Source organism: Camarhynchus parvulus, chromosome 2, assembly GCF_901933205.1.
Source record: "Camarhynchus parvulus chromosome 2, STF_HiC, whole genome shotgun sequence".
Lineage (NCBI taxonomy): Eukaryota > Metazoa > Chordata > Aves > Passeriformes > Thraupidae > Camarhynchus > Camarhynchus parvulus.
The window spans coordinates 60,918,661-60,940,600 of record NC_044572.1 but is presented as its reverse complement, the minus strand read 5'-3'; the positions used below and the strand labels follow the sequence as shown (position 1 = coordinate 60,940,600).

The 21,940-nt window shown below is 37.6% G+C and overlaps 1 protein-coding gene across 3 annotated transcripts in view; it reads left to right on the top strand.

Moving 5' to 3' along the window:
- The window catches only part of CDKAL1 (CDK5 regulatory subunit associated protein 1 like 1), a 380,944-nt gene that overhangs the window by 264,941 nt on the left and 94,063 nt on the right, over positions 1 to 21,940 (top strand). For all 3 annotated transcript variants that reach the window (XM_030944157.1, XM_030944158.1, XM_030944156.1), the window contains exon 12: positions 9,164 to 9,344. In XM_030944157.1, the coding sequence (XP_030800017.1) occupies positions 9,164 to 9,344 (181 nt within the window). The remainder of the gene's footprint in view (positions 1 to 9,163; positions 9,345 to 21,940) is intronic.

Sequence of the window (21,940 nt, the reverse complement as noted above, 5' to 3'; positions counted from 1 at the left end):
CTAGCTAATATTCAGGAAAACTCCTTATGGCTGCTAAAGCCTTGCCCCAGACAACCTGCCTGCTGCTCTGTTAAAACTGTGACTCTCAGGTTTAATTATAACAACACATTCTGCAAGTACTGTGTTGATAAGGATGTAGCAAATAAGCTCCTGTGTTTTGGGTGATCAACTGGTGTGGGAAGAGTTCTGTTTCTTTAGGTACTTTGAAAATGGAATGGAGGTTACATTAAATTTAGTGCACATCATGCCTATGTTTTTAACTGCTGTTTCCTTCAGTGTTGATCCTTTCCATGTTGATGTTTGTAACTGGAGAACTTTTTGTGTGATGATTTCTCACAAAGTTGTAAGACAGAAAAAAGATCCAGTCAATTTTTTTGTATAGGTTGTGATATGAAAGAATTGTGTCTCTTTTAAATCTATTAGATGTTTGGGGCGAACTCTTTCAAACTGTGCATGTTTTTTTCAAAATCTTCTTTGTTGTAATGCACGTCTTGCCATTCTCTGCTCTTTCCCTGTGGTACAAAAGTTATTAATGTAAATAATCTTGAACCAACACCTTGGAATAAAACATCTGTCTCATTGACAATTTTATTTCCTCATTTTTTTTATCTTGATTGGTTCTTTGTTTTGCTTCAGACAGAAATCTTACATTCTCTGTTAAAGTCTTCCAACTTGTCATACTACTACTCCTCCTTTGACAACATCTTCAGTTTCCCTTTACCAAAGTGCTGACTTTGTCCTGTCTTTGAAATGTGCTTGGCCTTCTTTTTGTTTTCACTTCTAGTTTATTTATTTTCTAAAACTTATTTCTCTCTTGTCCCTTACCTTGTGTAAGGTCCATTACTTTTTGCTATCTGCTTACTAGAAACCAAATTAACCCAAACCTGAAAGTAAACTATTAAAAGCAGAACATTTATCTAAATTCTAGAACTATTTTAAGAGATTTTTATGTTTTTGTGCTTGTATTGTTACATGCTGTAAGTGCCCCTCTTAAAAAGGATAGGTTACAATGAGCAATGTTACTGTAAAGACTAACAGAGATTATTAGCGGTATGGCAGATCTTCACACAAAGAAAATCAAGGACTCTTCAGTCTGGAAAATGCTAATTGAGACAGACTAGAACAGAGGTCAGTAAAATCATGAAGAGCACTGAGAAGGTGAATGGAGTTGTTACTGGTCTCTCCCAGCATAACAATTAGGGAACATCAAATGGATGTTAGCACATGGAAGGCTCACCAGAGATTTTTTTGTTTCAAGTGTTTTTGCTATGGAGGGGTGTAGATTCAAGGAGAGACTTGTTGACAAGTTAACAGAAAAGAAATTCATTAGAAGCTGCTGGTTACAGAAATATCTTTCTGATAAAAACCAGTTTGAAAGATGAAGGGATACTGAGGGGGCTCAACATCCGAATTGCTTCCCTGGGCTACTTCTGATGCCCATTGCTAGGACTAGATTGCTGGCTTAGATGGACCTCTGGACCAGTATGTCTTATCTTCAAGATCCCTGAAACATTGCAGGACTGTAGATTATAAACTGGTGAAAATACATGTTCTGAAATATTTTTTTAAATTAGCATTTGTTAATGGAGCCCTGCTTGCAATTTTTTAATTTGGTTTCATCATTCCAAAAAGGCATGCTAATCATTTTGTTTTATATGCCTGATTTCTGTGTCAGAGTGAAGAGCTAAATGACTGTCACTGAAACAGATGTGGATGGGTCCTCAGAGCCCAAGACGTTTAGTATTGGTGATAAGCATTGTGTCAGACTGAGAAAAAGTATATCGTATTCTCTGCTACTCATGGCTGAGATCCTATTATTTCTGACCATGCCTGACAGCTCTGATGTTAAACTGTGAAGGGTCATAGAAAATTAGTGTAATTTCAATGGCTGCTTTAGAGCAGCAAACATTAAGTCAGCTCCCAAGAACAGTTCCCTGGTGCAACCCTTAATAAATTTAAACTTTATTTTTAGGGATGACCTTTAGTAATGCGAGCCTTGATCCATTGAGATGCTGTTCACTTTTGATGCATCTCCAAATCCCTTTTTTATGCATTTTAAATCAACACATGCTTATTCTGAATTTATGTGTGTGGATAGACGGAGAGATGTAATTTAAACACATCTGTTCAAATATGCATTTCAGATCAACTTGGTGCCGGTTCTCATAATACGGCTGAGTTTTTGACGGGTATTATATCCCTAAAGTACACAGCAGATGGTATTTATTAGAGATTGAATGGAAATGAAGTTTAAGGATGTTGAGCTTTTTGTCTTAAGTCGCTCATTTTTTAATCATAAAACAATAATGATCTGAAGTTATAAATCTGTAATGAAGTTCTATAAAATGTTTATTGTTTATGGGGAGAGTAGAACACCTTATAGTTGAATTAAGTTGGTCCAAGCCTTAACTGTTTGGTTTTTGGTTTGGGTTTTTTGGGGTTGGTTTTTTTTAAGGGAAATTGATAATGAGAAGTATTATAATGCTTCTCCTAAACCATTTGGGCTGCATCTAGTAGGAACTCTGGCAACCTTCAGGATAATTGTTTGAAGAGAGTAAAACCATGTGTACTCTTTCATCCTCAGGCAGTGAGCCATGCTAATTATGAGATATACTTTTTATCTAGGTCACTATTGCCTGGTAACAAGGACAGCCCAGTGCCTACTCACACAAAGTCCTCCACACCTATACCTTCTCAAGCTGAATTGTGGAAATCAGGTCTGCTTGCTGCCTCCAGGTGTCATTCAGCCTAGTTTCTGAAACAGCTCTTCTGGGGGCAGGAGGTGGGTTGGGAAAAGAACAGTCATTAAAAAATACCTGTTCTCACTCTCAGTTAAACTCTGAGAGCTGTTGGATTGTGCTTCTTAATCACAGATACAATTCTACAACCTGTTTAAGGTGACTTACATCAAAACCACGAACGACTCCAAATTCAAGCCCAGCATATTAAGCTGCATTTGTAAATCTGTTGGACGCTGCTGAAGATCACAAAGCTCAGGTGTAACGTGTTCCCTATGGAATCACCAGGAGGAGCAGCTTTGAGTGCTATGTAAGGTGTGGAATGGAAAAAACAGGATATATCACCTGACTCTTTAGCTGTAAGGCTGAACTTACTGTGTAGTTTCTGCTACCTGTGAAATTTGAAGTGTTTCACTATGAACCACCTCCAAGTTAACTGGTAGGATTTAATGGCCTTGCCGCTCTTCTCCCAGGTGTACATACCTTCATTCAGGGAAATTTGCAAGAATACTCTGAAAAAATATGCTGAGGTTTTCTCTGTGGTCCTGTCTGGCTTTCATTTATCTGTTTTATTGTTTTTTAATCAAAGCAAGCATATAAACAATATGGCATTACATTTTTTTTCTGTCTGTTGTGTCTTGGGCATCAATTTCAGAGGGATATGATCGAAGCTGTGAAAATAGGTTTTTAAAAAAGAATTAAAATTATGCTTTTTACACATGTCTACAAAATAGACTTACTTAAATATCTGATAGTATTTGTTGTCTCAATAGTTGAGTAAAAAGTGAGTTGGTTTATAAATGAAGCCACTAAATACTTTTACATAAAGTATCAACATAGTTACCTTTTTTCCTTTAATTCAGCCAAACTGAGGTGAAGCAGAACTGATTTGTGAGACAACCTGGAATTATCTTACACAGTAATACAGAACATATTGAAATATTTGAAATAAGGTAGTTTCTTATATCCTATATAATTCCTATATAAATTGTCTTAAATATTAATGTTCTTGATATATATATAGAGCTGCATTTTAATAAGGTGTCTTACCAAAGTATAGTTTATATCTGGCCATAAGGCTCAGTATGTCATCATTTAGGAGACTTTACACAGAAGTGTTTATGGCATACCTGTTGTCATTAAACCAAGGTACTTTCCAGTTTTAATCCATGTGTAAATCAGTTCAACAATTGATATGAGGATTCAAAAGAACTTGTTTTTCTGACACAGAGGTTCTGAACTCACACATCCTGGACTACTTTTAAACACATATGGAAAAGATTACTAAGAAAAACATTTTCAGTGGATATCCATTTATTAGATGTCTGTTCATCCATTGTGTAATTTAGTGTAAATCATAAATGGGAGAGGATGAAGAAATGCATAAATTATGTTCAGGTTTAGTTCCCCAACTCCAGACACTTAACTTAGGAGTATATTGTCCTGTGCTGCATTCATAGTCCATGGAGAGAGAGAGAGAAGTGCTGGAGGATTTCAGAACAGAAACAGGCTGAATTCCTTTCTCGAAGTGTGGGGATTTTTCCATGGCTTAATCCTCAGGTTAATCTCCATATAGCCAAGAGAGAAGCGGGGTGAAGTTTCCTGTTGTTCCTAGACGGTGCTTCCAGCTGAGCAGTCTGTTTCTCTTGTGCTAGCTCCAGTTGGTGTGACTCCTCAGTGAGCCATTTAAGTTGAAGTCAGAAATCCCACAAGACTAGGCCTGATGGAGAAAAGAGAAAGAGGGGGTGAAAAGGGCTTCTGGAAGACTGTGTGTGGTCACTGGGAATATGCAAACACATCCTTCAGCTCCAACACAAAATGGCACATTGAGATGCCTGTTAGGCTCTGTAAATACACTTGAAAGACCAACTCAGATACCTTCAAATTATTTTGTCCATTAACCCCATTTCATGTTCTCTGAATAGGCTTATATTGCAGAAGCATTCTAAAATATGAAATAATGTATGATGCTGAAATAACATTTCAGAGTAGACTGGTTTTATTTTCATACAAATTCAGTTTTTTTCCTAACATTTTTTTCAATGCAAATTTCTAATTGATGAATCAAGAAGTTGCTATGTCATCACAATTTTTGGTTTTACTTTATTTACTGTAGATTGCACAGGGTGTTCTCATACCGTTCTGTAAGACTATATAGTATTTTATTTTTATTAATATTGCTATTTATTTTAATCCATTATTTTTAATCCAAAATCCAGTATTTTGTTAAACTGTAAGGGGTAGAGGTAGCTGGTCTTGCTTAAGAGCAAGTTGGTGGCTTTAAATAATTTCTGGATTTAAGTGTTAATTGCTGAAATGGAAGTGGGAAGATTATGTGATCATGCAAAAGAATTTCAAGTGGTCATGTGAGTAGGTGAAGGTGATAATTTTAGCTCTTTTACATAATTTCTTCCTGGAATGTGGATTTGGTTTGTAATGATTGTTGCTAAAGGAAATGTTTTCTGTAGCTAAAACCACATGAAATGGTCCATGTAACAAGTGAATCCTAGACATTTTCACAATTTTGCTGCTGCTTTTCTTAGAAATACTGCTCTTTGAAAATGGGGGTGGGATGGGTTGGGGGGTGGTCTTACTGTTTTATTTTTGTCAGCTTTTATCCCTTTTATCTTCTTTCTAAGTCACTTGTCCATGACTTGACTTCTAGGCATCAGTCATTTCCTTGGGTCTGATTTTTTTCTCTGACCCCAGAGGTTGACTTGGTTCCTCTTTAGGTAGTGGGCAAGATGTTGCTTTTCTTCTGTATTCTTTCAAAGACATCTTGTTCTTCCTTTCTGTGAGGTTTGGATACCTGTGCTGTCAGCACTTGCTCATGGGTGTGTTGGCCCTTACAGCATCACACTAAAACAGATGTGTCTTCACTGTAAGGTGAAGTATTTGCTTCTTTTTTGGGTATTCAGAATTGCCCAGGATGATGGGGTTTGCATGTCTGGTCTAGTTCAGAATGGCAAAACATCAGTCTGCTTGAGTAGAGGGAAGGGGTTTATAGATGTAGAGGGACATAGGGGAGAAAATAAATATTGGGGCTGTTTTATCTTATAGATGGCTTTAATAATTCCTCTAATTCATCTTGTTCTGAAATTCCACGGTTTTATTGTAAAGCATATCAATTGATAGTCAACATGTTGTAGAACTTCCCTCCTACACCCTAAAAACCATTTGTGGAAACTGAGTAGTTAGGCTAACTGTAAATGAGTATATGTAATAAATGTTGCAGGGGATGTTCAGCAGTGTTTTCTTTGTTTGCTTCAGAATAGATAAGCAGCATTTGGTGTAAAATAATAATAGTATTGGCTGATGCACAAGAACTTGTTTTTTGTGATTTTGGATTATATTTCATAGATGGAGCAATTCTTAAGCATCATCTGAATCAAAGTAATAAAGAGTTTTGTGCTACTTTCTTTCAGGCTGTCAGAGAAAAGGTCACTTTAATTTTCAAGCGTGTATGTGTTCTATATTTTTCCATAATGATATCTTTTTCCCCTCTTTTTTCATTAAGAAATTATGTTTCACATGTGGAGCTAATTGTGCATATTTTTGTTCATCACTGTTTTGAAAAGTCTTTAAGAGCTTGATTTTTGTCATTTTGGACTTTGAGTGAAATCTCATGCTTTTCTCCTCTTTTTAAACTGCTTGTTAAACAATATAATCAGCAGTGATATAAAAATGCACTGTGCAATGTCATATTTTAGGCAGTTAAACTGGGTTGAACTGTAATTAATTGCTGTTGCTGAATACACCATGGTCCTTATTCTCTTTTTGTACCCAGGCTTTTCTTTGTGTGTAATAATTCCATCCAGGAAGAAATCTAATTACTAAGATAATTAACACCTTATCAGCAAATGGAGTTCAGACATTTGTAGAGTTTATGAATTTTTAAAATATGTAATTTCCTTTTAACTGAATGACAACTGGTGTTATGGAGAAAAAGAGCATATTTTATTGTATCTAGCTTGATTGGACCTTATAATTCATGTTGCTATAGAAACAACCAGGCCTTTATAAAGGATGGTATTACTACTACCATTGGTAATAAGTGCTTTGACTGTTGCCAATAGTGTCGTTAAAATGGATAAAATAACTTCATTATAATGGTTTTTTCAAATGTAATGAATGTTCTGTTCATGTTCTGAGAAATGGCAGCTGATGTTAGGTGGCATTGGTTTATAAAGTAATGTACTCTTTCTTCCATGAGCTTTCTACTGCTGCACAAGATATTTGTGGTATGAACAAAATCATGTTGCAGGGTATGGTGCTGCTCTCTTCACTCAGTCCTTAAGGAATTTTATTGTTACTTGATATCAAGCAGAAGTTCGTATCTTGATGTTTGTCAGTCTTGGGAAACCAGCAGTGACTGAGGGTGCTGAGCCGTCAGCTCTGGGGATTTCTGCTCTTCTGCACAACATCCAGACTGTGCTTCCCACTTAGGATTGTTGGATCAAGTCCTTGAAAATACTCAGTTTTATAGTGGCTTTGATTTGTTGTTCAAATGCCATCTTTTAACCTCAGCTTGGATGATGTAGTCTGAATTTGTGAAGTCAAAAAGGATTTGATAGAATTTGGTTTCTTTGCTGGGGATTTTTCATAAGGAAAAGGTGAAAGAAGATTCTAATAATATATGATAAATTCCTGTGCTGCTACCTATATGTCCAGACACATGCTAAGGAGGGCAAGGCATTAATATAAGCTCATTGCCAATACTTGAAGGAAAAAAAAATTAAGTATGGGAGGAAAAAAATCACAAAATGTATTTACTACCATGTACAATTTGTCTGAAGGCTGTTGTGGTAGATATAAGCTATGGTCTAATATTGCACCTAATAAAATTAATAAGAACAGTATTCTCTGCTTCCCTTTTTTGGCGTCTTTTGCCAACAGATTTTCCTTTTTCAGTGCAACTCATTGTTTCAGGAAGTTTTTCTTTCAGGAATTATTTCTTTCAGTTATTCAAAATCAAGTTTCTTCACTCACTATCATCACAGCATTATTTTTTTTTTCTGTGGTGATGTAGTGTCTAATAAGAAATTATAGTTTTCTTTGGCTATTTGAATGCTTTATAAGTGTAATTTGGATTACGTGCACTGGCATTCACAGTTCTGCATTGTCTTGACCGGATGAGGAGAAGGGAAACCTTCCATCCATTTCTTTAGGTTAGAGACAATCTTGGAGACCCCTCAAGTGTGAACTTTGCTTGTGACAGTTGTCTTAATGCCATTCACCCCTAAAACAATCTCTCAGCTGTTTCCTTGCCTGTGGCCTGTATAAGAACTGTAGTATTATTTAGATTGGAAGGGACCTCTGGAAGAAGTCTCATCTACTTCCCCTCCTTGAAACAGGGCCAGTTCCAAGCTAGATACCACCAATATTTGTATGGAATTCTTAATTTTCTCCAATATTTTCTGCACTTTATCATTGTTACTGGCAGTGTGGGGTGAGCTCTGCATTGTGGAAGCAGTCTCATCTGTGTCAAGAGGGAGCACTGAGCACTATGTATTTCTGCCTCTCTCCAGAGGATGGATGCTTATCATTATTGCCACTGTACACAAAGCTCAGTCTGGGTGCAGGCCTTGATGGCTGCTCCAGTATCTATTGGTGAAAGTGTTCATGGTATGTTCCCACCATGTCCAAAACGGTGGTAGTGGCACAATTTCAACTGAAGCCCCCTAACTTCACCCCCTCCTGTGCATCCTTCTGTGTCTCTGGGCTGTCTCTGTCAGCTGTGCTGCCTTAACCAGATGTGTGTAAGGGATCTGCATATTCAGTCCAAGGGGAACAGTTAGCAAATGTTGACCTTGCATTAAATAACAAGAGAACTCACTTCCTCTGCATTTGTGAACTTAAGTATTTTTTTTTTCATTTTAAAGCAAGGCATTGGCTGATGTTTTAGAATACAGAGTTAAAAATTAACTTGTGACTAAAGATGTATTTTTTGCTCTTAAGCCAATTTTGTTAAATTTGCTAGGTGATATGACATGCCAGTCCCCTCTTTCAGATACCCTGCTCTACTTCAATAGCAACCTTATAAAACATTAAATAGTTGACATTTTCTAGTGACTGAGTCTCAAAAGGTTTGCATTTTATGGATTAAGCAATCAGAATTCAAGAAATAACAAGGTGTGCTGATTACCTCTAATTTTGATTGAAGGAAGAGTTGATCCAGATGTTTTCACTCTTCTGTCACAATCCTAATCCAGTATTTGCTGCAATATCTTCTGTTACTGTGCTCTCAGCTGAGCACCAGATGCATTTCACATTACCAAGCAATGGGGTTAAAATCTTCTTTCCCCCAAGATCCTTGTAGGTCTCAATTTCTGTAGATAAAGTTGAAGGTTATATGTCTATGTACACTAGCTTTTAAGGGAGCAAGACTTCTACATGTCCTCAGTTAAGTGTTTCTTCCTTTACAGAGTGCCTGGAATAACAATTGCTACAGACATCATCTGTGGATTTCCAGGAGAGACAGATGAAGATTTTCAAGAAACTATGAAACTTGTAGAACTGTACAGGTTTCCAAGCTTGTTTATTAATCAATTCTACCCACGTCCAGGAACCCCAGCTGCAAAAATGCCTCAAGTTCCAGCTGCAGTGGTAAGATGTATTTTCAGATGGCTTTGATACATAAAGCATGTACACAAAAATGTACATTTTCTGCAGAACTGTACCACATTCAAGTGATGGGATTTTTTCAGTCTGGTAAGGGAAATGATGCTAGGCTAGACCACTGAATGTGTTTTCATATATAAATGACTGTTCAGATTGTGAGGAAGGGTAATACTGTGGTTATACTGACGATCTTGTCTGCTTTCTATCAAGTTTGAGGTGAATAACTACCAAGAGTAGTAGCTGATTGTTTGCACATAGTAATTTTTTTCCATTTTAAGACTTCTGTGACTCCAGCGTTGTCAAGCTTATCATGAATAATTATGCAAAGAATTAATAACAGTGATAGTCTCTGATTTATTTGTCAAATATTAAATTCACAGGCCACTTTTCTTGAGACTGTCCTTATGCACTGCTCATTTACTTCCTTCAGCCTGCAGGTTAAAGGCCATTAATAAAACTCCTTCCTTCCTTCCTTCCTTCCTTCCTTCCTTCCTTCCTTCCTTCCTTCCTTCCTTCCTTCCTTCCTTCCTTCCTTCCTTCCTTCCTTCCTTCCTTCCTTCCTTCCTTCCTTCCTTCCTTCCTTCCTTCCTTCCTTCCTTCCTTCCTTCCTTCCTTCCTTCCTTCCTTCCTTCCTTCCTTCCTTCCTTCCTTCCTTCCTTCCTTCCTTCCTTCCTTCCTTCCTTCCTTCCTTCCTTCCTTCCTTCCTTCCTTCCTTCCTTCCTTCCTTCCTTCCTTCCTTCCTTCCTTCCTTCCTTCCTTCCTTCCTTCCTTCCTTCCTTCCTTCCTTCCTTCCTTCCTTCCTTCCTTCCTTCCTTCCTTCCTTCCTTCCTTCCTTCCTTCCTTCCTTCCTTCCTTCCTTCCTTCCTTCCTTCCTTCCTTCTTCTCCTTCCTTCTCTTCTCCTTTCTTCTCTCCCTCTCCCTCCCTCCCTCCCTCCCTCCCTCCCTCCCTCCTCCCCTCCCTCCCTCCCTCCCTCCCTCCCTCCCTCCCTCCTTCCTTCCCTCCCTTTCCCTCCTTCCTTCCCTCCTTCCTTCCCTCCTTCCTCCTTCCTCCCTCCCTCCCTCCTCCCCACCTCCCTCCCTAACTTCCAATAGTCTCATCTTAAGTTCCAAACTGTTTTTATAAAGAAGATACATGGCTATTGGTTGTATTTTGCTAGATATAAATAGCTATTTATAAGCAATAATGTTAGCAATCGTATCAGAAGGCATGGTTTGATTTATTTCAAAAAAATTGAATTTGTTATTTTTGTAATCTGAATCTCAAAACAGGAAAGTATACAAGATTGATGCCTGTAGTAATTCAGCTCATTACTGTATCATTTTTGTGGGCATAAATAACATTTATATTTCCTTTCAGTGTAAGAATGAAAGCCAGCAATGTAAATCAATTTAAATGAAAAACCTATTTCTTTCAATTTATGTATCCTGGTACACCAACACAAAGTCAAAACAATATATTGGAACTTGTATTCCTTTGCTTATGTGTCTGAAAGCTAAAAAAAGTATCTTTGTTTACTCTCAGTATGTACCATGAATTCCATGGGATGTGTCAGCTGCTGGAGACATAAAATAAGATTATGTCTGGCTTCTTCAGTTTGCTGTTTAGTGTAGTGCAGCTTGGGCAATTTATTCATTTATTACAGACTATCTCATAATGGGAAATTCTAAGTTTTCAAATATAAATGCCTGCTGTTGAAGCAGTCTCCTTAGTGTAACCAACTCACATGGTTGCATTATTTGTCTTAGTCTTGAATGCTTTTTAGATATTTTGATACATGAAAAAAGGTTGAGAAATGTAGTTTTTGGAAGGTAGGAAGTTTAAAAATCAAAACATTGGTTTGTGTTTCAGGTTTGTATTTCTGGGCACAAGTTCTTAAGCACGCCATTTTCACAGGAGATTCAGAGAGCTTAAGTTAATTTACTCACTTCTGTTTAACTGCGTACTTATGGGAAGACAATCTGTGAGGAGATAAATTATTAAAAGAACATTAGCTGTTCTGTAGTTAGAAGTATTACTTGGAAAATGGTAATTGTCAATTTAACCCAGTTTTACATTCTTTCTTCTTATTTGTAGCACTAGTACTTATTGCTTTCAGTGAAATAGAACCTTCAAAGAAGATGGGGCCTCTAATCCAGGGCTGATGAAAATCTGTAATTAATAGATTTTGTTTCTCTTCTTTCTTTTTTTTTCCCTGTAGTCCCTCAAAAATCCTGTGTTATGAGATCCTTTGTTCTTTTATCTCTTAGTAGAAATGGAGAGCAACTAGTCAAACAGAGCAGGAAGAGCTTGTGCTAATCTCCTATGTTTTATATTCACATTACTTCTAGACAGCAGCTGATGGTCTTTCCTGCATTACCAGAAATGGACAGGCATTTTATTTGTTATTCCTTGCTTAGAGTAACTTATGTTTCTCTGCTAGGAAAAGGAAGTAGCACACAACCATCCACTTCATGCACTCATCTTTTAATGAAATATTATCCATGTTAATGAAGGCATTTTATTGCATTTGCATTGGGTAAGAAATAGCACATGCACTGCCATACAGCTGGTCTGTGCAAGTGCCTCAGTGTGCACTGGATCACCAGGCTGCACTTGGGAGCTTGGTGCTTCCACAAGGTGCTCATGACAGTATCCACTGCAGTGGATCTGTTGGTAGCATTTCTTTATGGGAAAAGAATTTTGTTATACTGTTTAAAAACATATGTTGAATCAATGAGCAAGTTATTTGACAACTCTTATTCTTCTTTTCATTTTTGTTATGTTTTTCTGAAGGGTGAATATATTTGCTATGTTATTTCAGTTTTTATATACTTCTGCGATGGACAAATCCATTGCTAGTTGCAAACTGCTCCACTTTAGTGGGTTCCTCTTCAGCAACTCTGACTCAAGATGGCTTTGGTGATTCTGCCCAAGTATCACAGCTGCAATAATAACATATTTGTCGTGTCAGTTCCTTTTAGATTAGCTTTTTTTGGAAGACTTCACCACTTCTAGAGACAATCTGTAGAGTATGAAGCATAGTAATATTTAATACTTTTATATTTTTAGTGGATGGTTTTGATGATAATCTTAAATGTAATTGCCTTTTGGGAGAAAATCCTCATTTGAGATTATCTGAATAGAAAAAACAATCAGTAGGTCAACATGGAATCATCCCTTCACATAGATAATTTATCACTGAAAGCCTTACAGGCACCAATATTTTGCTAAAAGGGCAGATGACACTAATCCAGATGGACATTTCTGCCACCATAAATTCAGAAAAGACAGCTAAGGCTGCAGGCCTTTCTTATTTCTCCTGGAGAAAAAATGTCCATGGAGAATCAGACGTCTGTCTGAATGGTCTCGTCATTTAATAACCATCAATTAGATTATGCTTACCACAAACACTCTTTCCAGTTTAGAGAAAAGTCAAAACAAACCTAGGCATGATTTTTTTTTTTAAGAATCAATTGTGGTAATGCTGAGTCATGTGCATGGAAAATGAGCTAAGATGTTGTCCAGAACTTAAATGGTACCCAAATTTTTTTCTTTCCTTTGCCCCCATTTTATCCACCTTCTGCTAAATGCACTGTTTCAGAGATGAGTCTGGATGCTCCTTATGTCCAGTGGGTTGAAAATTCTCACTCTGAAATGTGTTAACAATGAAATGCTATAATGTGTATTGTTACTGCTGCTATTATTTTTATTATGTATCTGATCTGAATTTCTCAATTTCCTTGCTGTGTTTGCTTGTAAAAGTGATAATGCTGATAACTGCATAACTCAAATTACAAATTCTAGTTAAACTAGTAATAAGCAATGTAAGAGAACATGACTCAGATGTGTCTGGTAGGGAACTCATATTTAGCTGCATTGCAAAGGATCAGAATAATTCTAAAGGTGAAAGTTACTTTTTTTCTTGAAAATCAAAAGCATATAATGCCTTACATTTTTGATAACTTCTCTGGTCTTTATTTTTTCAAGCTATTACTCATGTGGGGACTTTTCTCTGTCTTTGTGATTTGGTCCATCACAGTTTCTGAAACATTAGGAGAGATTATCATCTCAGGATCGACTTGACTTCTGTGACTTGGAAAATACATGAAGAAATATCCATTTTGAAAATAAGTATCTTAGCAAGGTACAATTAGGTTCATCTCTACTGAGAATAGGAGATGGTAGCTGTTTTGAGAGCAGTACTGTGACTGCAGCTTCATGATTACACTGCTATCAACTGCAGTGTGGATTCTAGTTTTTCTGTATATATTTTCAATAGTGTAAGAAATTCAATTTCAATTATATATTCACTTTCTCTTTCCTTTTCTCTTTATATCACAAGATAATTACATTGCTTCGAGCTAGAAAATTTTGCCAGTCAACTATTGAACATTTCCTTTAATTCCTCTGAAGTGTCTTATTAAATTTTTCTCTCTATATTAGTTGTATTAAGCACTGTGCTTACTATACTGAGGTGAATAACTAATTTACAAACTTCCTAACTGTGCTGGTTTTGGCTGGAATAGAGTTAATTTTCTTCCTAGCATCTGGTATGGTGCTGTGTTTTGGATTTAATATGAGAATCATGTTGATACCACTACATGATATTTCTGGTTGTTGTTAAATTGTGTTTATAGCAAGTCAAGGACTTCTCAGCTCCTCATGCCCTGCCAGCAAGAGGGCTGGAGGATTACAAGAAGCTGGGAGGCTGCACAGCTGGGACAGTTGCCCCAGGCTGGCCAAAGGAGTATTCCATACCATGTGGCATCATGCTGCAGCTGCTCGGTCACCCTGAAGAGTTAGAAAACTAACACACTGTTAGTACACTCACCATTATTAGGAGAAATAAATATCAGTGATCAGACCTTGTATCCCTCTGCATTTAAATCAAACCATCACTTAGATCTGTTCTCATACACATAATGCACTAAGAGATTTTTTTCTATAAGGATAGCATAATACAATATACACCTCACTGCTGTCTGCCAGACAAGTTGTATTTGATCATCTCTGTGGGAGCAGAAATTTTGTGGCCTTTATTCTATAATGGCTACTTATGTTTCTTAGACTGCTTTACTTTTACTTCCCTCTAGGACATCTCCAAGAAGTTTCATAACACCCTTTCATAATTGGGTGGCTGCAGATCCACCATATCTCTCTTTGATTAGAATTCTGCAAGGCACTGGAAACAGGCATTCTTAAGTGCCAGTAGATATAGTGTGATGTTTACCTCCTTTGCTGGATGGATGGATATAGGTTTTGTAGTTCTGAATCTCTGCACACAAACAGCTGAATCTTCTGTAGAAACTCATGTGCTCTTACCTATTCAAAAGGCATGATTTTCCAAATGTTGCCAAACTGTCCCAGCCTCACTGAAAAATAACCAATCACTCCTGCATCAGGCAATATTAGTTGTCCTCTGCTCCAGCATTTTTTAACTTCAGGTATCTGGACAGCAAATGGAATAACATTGCTTGTGAAAGGGGCACCTTTAGCCATGTTCAGAGCTCTAAAGGAAAGGAGCACAAATGGACCTTGTAGGTGTCCTGTCAAAGAAAAGGCTGATAGGGTACCTGCTAAGCAGACAGTGAGGAAGGATGACAATTGAGAACCGCTCTTGCCTTTGAGCATATGTTTCAGACTCTAGTGGGTAGTGATGGGGCACAAGGTGCTTGAGGAGGCTAGGGTTGGAGGCAAAGCAAGGAAAGAATTCCTGTGCTGTCCTGTATGGATTTAGAAATAACTTGATAAGGTTTCATGTGATACATGACAGAAGCTATGGCACTGTTAAGCGCTTGAAGGTTGAGAGAGTGCAGCTTCGGATGGACTTGATTAGTTAATGTGATTTAAATGCCCAGAAAGGAAGGTACCATCTCATTTCTAATCCTCACAGACATAGAATCAGAGTAATGGTGGCCAATCCAAAGATCATGCAATGGGATTATGTAGGGATATTCTTCTAAAATTAAAGAGGAATGCTGTGGAGATCATAAGGTGGGAGAAAAGAAAAGTAAGTAAAAAAAGAAACAATGCCACTTATTCAGCAGTACTGTTACTCCCGTGTATCATCACTATGCGCTCCCCTGTTAAGTGCTGTGACTAACTGGCATTACATGCCCCAGGAATTGGATGCAGCTGTGATAACTGCTCCTGGTGTATCAAAGGTTCTTGGCCCCTGACACACATCTCCCCTCCCCAGCAGATGCAATAATGCATGGTGTAAAATGCAGAATGTTCTTCATGTGTAAGAGAAGCCAAGACTGATTAATGTCTGAGTTTGTCTGCTGAACCTCTGTACTACAATTCGTTTTTCAGCAGTGCACTTTTATTTGCTGTTTGCTATTCTGCTAGAATAAAAGCCTGAGTGAATATTTTCATGACAACTTTGGGACCAGGGAGTTAAAAATGTGAAGGCTGGAGGGGAATGTAGATCATGAAGAAAAAGACAATATATAATTCTTCATATTTTTCACTGAACTGCTGTAGTATTCCAAGCTAACATTTTCCATCAAGTTGCTTTCTAGTAGTTTTATTTACATCCATGTTCCCTTATGATTTTTATGAGAATGACATGTGAGGTACTGCATAAAGCCCTACAAACCATTGATAGCTATGAGTTCTCTCATCTGCAAACCCAGTTATTCTTTGATGGGTTTTATTTTGATTTGTGTGTCTGTTGGTTACTGCCATATCAATGTTGGTTCCTTTTGTTACCTTCTAGATGCTTAGAAATAGTTTTGGATTATTTCCTCCATGTTTTTTCCCAGCTATTCTATAAACTGGTTGACCTATGAAAGCCTGGTTCTTCCTTTCCTCTGTTTAGAAGATGGCCAAAACTTTTGACTGCTTTTATGCTGTATCTTTAAATCTACCCCAGCATGTAGCCAGAACTTCAGATTTTTGCCATGATTTCAAAGGAGCATAATTACCTGTGAATAGGGGTTTTGTAGTTAGACAAAACTACTAAGCAGAATTTTATAAGTGTTTAAAGCCATTTTATTTTACAGCTAGAATCAGCTCAAGCTCAAACCACCTTCAGTGATTTGACCAGGCGCTGAAATGAAAATCTGGTTTTGTTGTTGTGGGAGACAGTTGAGCTGGTAGGTTTTAAAATAGGTTGAACCCTTTTTGAGAGCTATAAATGGTCTGCCTATGGAGCTGCTGAAAATTCACTTCATAGCTGAATCTGGGGAATGAGTTAAATTGCACAGTAACAGCTGGACAGTGCAGAGTCAGACCCCTGAGAAAGGACAAAAGTATTTTTACTCTAGCTTGGAGCTGTGGCTCTTAAATCTTACACTGGTGTAAAATAGAAGTCTTGTGCTTTCAAGGAACATAACTGTGTTGCTTGAGAAAACAAGTCAAAATTCAAAGCAGGATTGGAAATGCACTTAGGAAACCAGCTTAGTTGGTGTTCTACTTTTTTTAAATTTTTTTTTTTTTAAGCAGAAACTGGTTGGAATGAAAATTACCGGCAGCTTCCTCACAAACTTTATACAAATCAAAGTTGAAAATTAGAGCATCTTAAAGTAAAGCACAGCTATGAGTTCAGTCTAGGCCGTGTTGTTAAGAAAAATAATTGGAAAATAAAATATGGAGAATATACATAAGGAGGAAGAGGGGGAGTTCTTCCTAAATTTCATTGTCAGGCCAGAAATAGTTACAGAATTTGCAAGAATAATGAAACTGCTGTTAACATCATGTAACTTTGTGGACTGGTGCTTGCAGCCATGTGCAGAACATATGTTGTATAAAAAAATAGTTTTGGAAAGTGCAGTCCTCCAAGATTTGTAGTGGCCATGAGCATTCATTACCCATCCTCCTTCCCCTGTGAGTCTGTCTGAAAACCTTGATGGAATTGTGAGATTTTTAGTTGCATGGAAGCTGAAATAGCATCAGAAGTTTTGAACACCACATACTCCTGAGCTGAATAGAAGGAAAGGAAGATACTCTCAGAGATAAGGTAGAATAGCCTTTAATTTTATTAGAGAAAACAGTTTTATCTCCAATCTACTCTTTATTCTTCTGTCCTGTTCATTGGCTCATAATAAAGTAGAAGAACCATGGAAGGAGTCTTAACTGTGCCTTTTTGTAATTTTTATAATTTTTGCTTGAATTACATTTAGGTAGCTTATGTAAAACTGAAACAAAATGCTATTTTTCAATTTGGAATTTTAATTCACTTTATAATCCAGGCTGAAACTGGATATAGGCATCAGAACAGAAAATTTTCCAAATTCCAGACTTCTTCAAATGAGAATGTGGTTTAGGTGTAATTTTTTGTAACTTAACACAGACAGCAAATTAATTTGTATCATGGAGGCAGCTAAGCTTGTCCACCATTTGCAAATAATGTAACATTTATGATGACCCATACAAAGTGCATTGGAATGAAAGGACACTGAAATATCCTGAGGTGGGTTCTTGGTGACCCTTTCTTGAACTTCATCTTGTCTTTGATAATCCAAGTGCACTCCCTCAAAGCCATCACAGTCAATCGGGTCAGTGAGTGCTCAGGAACTTTTATCTTCCACTGTTTTCATTGCTGTACCTGCACCTTTGGTCATTGGGCTAAAACTCTTGGAACCTGGAATTCCTGAAAACCTGGAAGTAGAGTGGAGGACTGAATAATAGATGAAGATAAAAAAGTGAGAGCACTTTTTGTCTAGTGAATTCGTGTGTTGTAGGTGGTCTCTCTCACACAGCAAGCACTTGAGCACTGCTCCTCACAGTTTGTACCACACTGTACCCTCTTCAGCACTTATCTTTCTATTCTTCTTGGAAGGCTGGAAAACTTGGTGCTTTCAAGGCTGCTGGTGTCGGGGACAGCCCACAGATAACCTCACCAGCTCATCAAAAGGAAAAGAGTGCCCTGCAGACAGGTCTGTCCTGGGCTTAACATATCTGTAGATACAGCTACCAGATATTTTATAATTACATTTCCTTACTAAGCTGTAGTTTGCAGTTCGTTCTGGTTTATATTATTGTGGAACTGGCTGCAATAACTATACATATTCAAAACCAGTCTATCCCTCATGACCAATCACTTCATTTCTGATTTAGTGTCAATCTGATTTGAAATATGGCTGATACTCCAGGCCAAGATTCAGCTAGATATTTTGGTCTACAAATTGTTTTGGCCTAAGAAGTCTTCCTAATCAGTTATAGTGACATCCTTAGGAAATACCCACCTCATATAGACTGCAAAATTTCTACATGCATTTCAGATATAAAAATCTATCAGAAGTCCAACAGAGCATTTTACAAACTATACCAAATTTGTGGACCCTCAAAATGAACAAGTGCTGAAGGCTTTTTCTGAAATTAATACTTGTTTTGTAAAAGTCTTCAGAATAAAATTTTGCATAATTTATAGAATCATAGAATTGTAGAATATCCTGAGTTGGAAGGTTATTGAGTTAAACTTCTGGCCTTGTGCAGGACATCACAAGGATCACACCCAGTGCCTGAGAGCATTGTCCAAATGTGTCTTGGACTCAGTCAGGCTTGGTGCTGTGACCACTTCCCTGGGGAGCCTGTTCCAGTGCCCAACCACCCTCTGGGTGAAGAATCTTTTCCTGATATCCAACCTAAACCTGCTCTGACTCGGTGTCATTTCCTCAAGTCCTGTCACTGGTCACCAGAGAGGGAGATCACTGCCTGCCCCTTCTCTTTCCCTCACAAGGAGCCTGTAACTGCAATGAGGGCTCCCCTCAGTCTCCTCTTCTCCAGGCTGAATAGACCACGTGCCCTCAGTTGCTCCTCACACTCTTCCCCTCAAGGCCCTTCACCATCCTCCTTTGGACACTTTCTAACAGTTTAATGTCTTTTTTTATATTTTGGCACCCAGAACTGCCCCCAGCACTTGAGGTGATGCTGCCCCAGCTCAGAGCAGAGCAGGACAATCCCCTCCCTTGCCCCACTGGCCATGCTGTGCCTGATGCCCCCCAGGACACAGGCGGCCCCGCTGGCTGCCAGGGCACTGCTGGCTCAGATTCACCTTGACATCAACCAGGACCCCTTCATCCCTTTCTGTGGTGCTGCTCTGCAGCCTCTCATTCTTCAGTCCATACATCCAGGTGTGCCCCATCCCAGGTGCAGAATTCAGCCCTTGTTAAATTTCATATGATTGGTGATTGCCTGTCTCTCTAATAAAAAGTGACAGGAATAACAAGCTTTAATCAGAAGATAAATTAAAATGTCTCAAATTTACTAGAAGGAATAAAATTCAGCAACATTTGTGAAATATATGGGTTTGAAGTGTCTGTATTACATAGCTAATATATGGGAGGTAAGAAGGAGGAAATTGCAATGCACACGATTTAATTGAAAATGTTACCTTCAGCAAATTATTTTCAGATAGGTTGACAGATGTTCTTATGAAGATCCTAGCTGTTTTTTGAAAATGTCTGTAATTTTCCATAAATCAGAATCTCTACATAAAATGTAAAATAGACTAAACCATAATAATTTGTGTTGCTATAATCCTGAAGACAGTATTCCTTTAATGTTTGCAATAATTTTATAGTATTAATGATCAGTAAAGCTGTGTGAAGTTTTATATATTTTGCTCTTTTAGACAATAAACACATTGCATGGAGTCATAGAGCCATGCTGTATGCTTTTTTTAAAGAATCATTGTGTGTAAAAAAAAAGTATACAAAATATGACTTATGAATCTACAGTTCTGTTGTTAATTGGAGCTGGGAAAAAAGTCCACTATCTTGTAACATTGAGGTGAACTGCTGAATAACACCATACACTAAATGATATTTTGTATGCATGGATCAGAAATTATTACAAAGTTATTCCTTAAAGCAAGATGAATATATGTGTGGGTCAGTAGCTGAAGTAGAACAGAGAGTCTATTTTAACATAGTAATTCAGGTAGGTTAGGTCAAAAAGACCCCAAATTATCTTCTATGCTTTATTATAGATGGAATCCGAAAGACAGGAATAATGTCAGTAGAGGTGAGGTAGTGATAGGAAGCAGAGAAGTTGTCAGGTCTGTATTGTCACATCTGCTCTTTCACAGTTTACAGGGCATGGATACAAGCGCAGAAAGAACACCAGGTATGATTTTACCAAGAAATCTGGCTGGGACACAATGTTTTTTTCAGGATCATTTCTGAGAGGGTGATGCATTGAATAACAGAGGTCAAAGAGAATGGTTCAGTGGTTTCTGATCACTTTTTTAAAAGCTGTTTTGCAGACCAAAAAGCAATCTGCAAACTTTGATAACATGGTGGTTCCAGTGGCTTGTCTCATATCTCTATTGTGGTTATAGGTACAAGGATTTAATACTTTATGGATTGAATCTCCAAACAAAGCTTTTAAATGTACCTTGGTCGGAGTAGTTGCTGTCTCTCTCTCTCTCTGGTGTTTTGCCAAGTAATTCTGTGGAGATTAAAGTTAGTGCAGGGGGTGTCTTTGGGTAGGGTGCTACCTGCTTCCTTCTAATTTATAAAAGTTCTGAGTTTGGAACTACCCCAGGCCTTTGTAGTTTTGACATCACAGATGTAAATAAGGGAAAAGAAAGACACAGCTTTTTTACTGATCAGAAAATGGATGTTACTGAAGTCAGAGAATTCCATAACACAAAACATGTTAGAAAGTGCTGTTTCAGAAAAGAAAGATCCAATCTCATGGTTTTGTGAGTGTCTGTTTTTCTGAAGCCTCTGTGCTTTCAGTTATACTGGGGAGGGAAACTGTGAAAATACTTGGAAAACTGCTTCATTTTTCTCCCAAAGTGTATCAAAATTGTAGTTACATTTTCCCTGATTCACTAACTTTAATATGACTTTAAATGAGGTAATTCATTAGATACTACAGAAGGAGGTAAAATGGTTTTCCAGACTTGTTTGCAAGAAAAACTGAATATTGCTATTGGTTTTTAGCATGCTCAAGGATAGGGGTGGGATGCTTTATAAACTCTAAATTAAATAAAGTTCCTGTGGTAAAATAAAATTGTTTTTTAATTCTGATCAGCAGTATGTAAAAGAGAAATGGGGGAAATGATTGGTAAGTGAGGGAACAGAACTGAAATAAAGACATTAATCTGATTGCCTTGACACATGTTATTATTCACTGTACTCATGAAGGAAAAGAAGAGTATTTGAACAGAAACAGATACATGTTCGTGTTACTGAAGGCAGCCCAGCGTATTGGAATGATTTTAAATCATGTGAGCAAGAAAACAAAGACAAGAGAACTTTGCTGGCAATATATTGATGCTGAGGCTTTCAGTGGAACTGCTGGAATCTGCAGATCTGCCACGGTATAAGGCTGGAATTATTAAGAACTTTGAAGGTGAAAATAGGCTTTATAAAATGAAAGATGAGTCTAAAGGAAAGCAGTAATACCTTCATATTGGGAGTAATTTTGTCCCTTTTATTCCTAGATGAAAATCTGAGAATATTCCATTTAAGTAGCTTCTAAGTAATCTATAAAATAAATACCTCAGTGATATTGTAGTTCTCCTTCACAATAAACATTGCAGACCTATGACACCATGCTTGAAAAGAAAACAAACAAGTTTTGGGCTACATTGAAATCATCTGAAAGACAGGTAATTATCACCTGAATATGAAAGAGGATCACG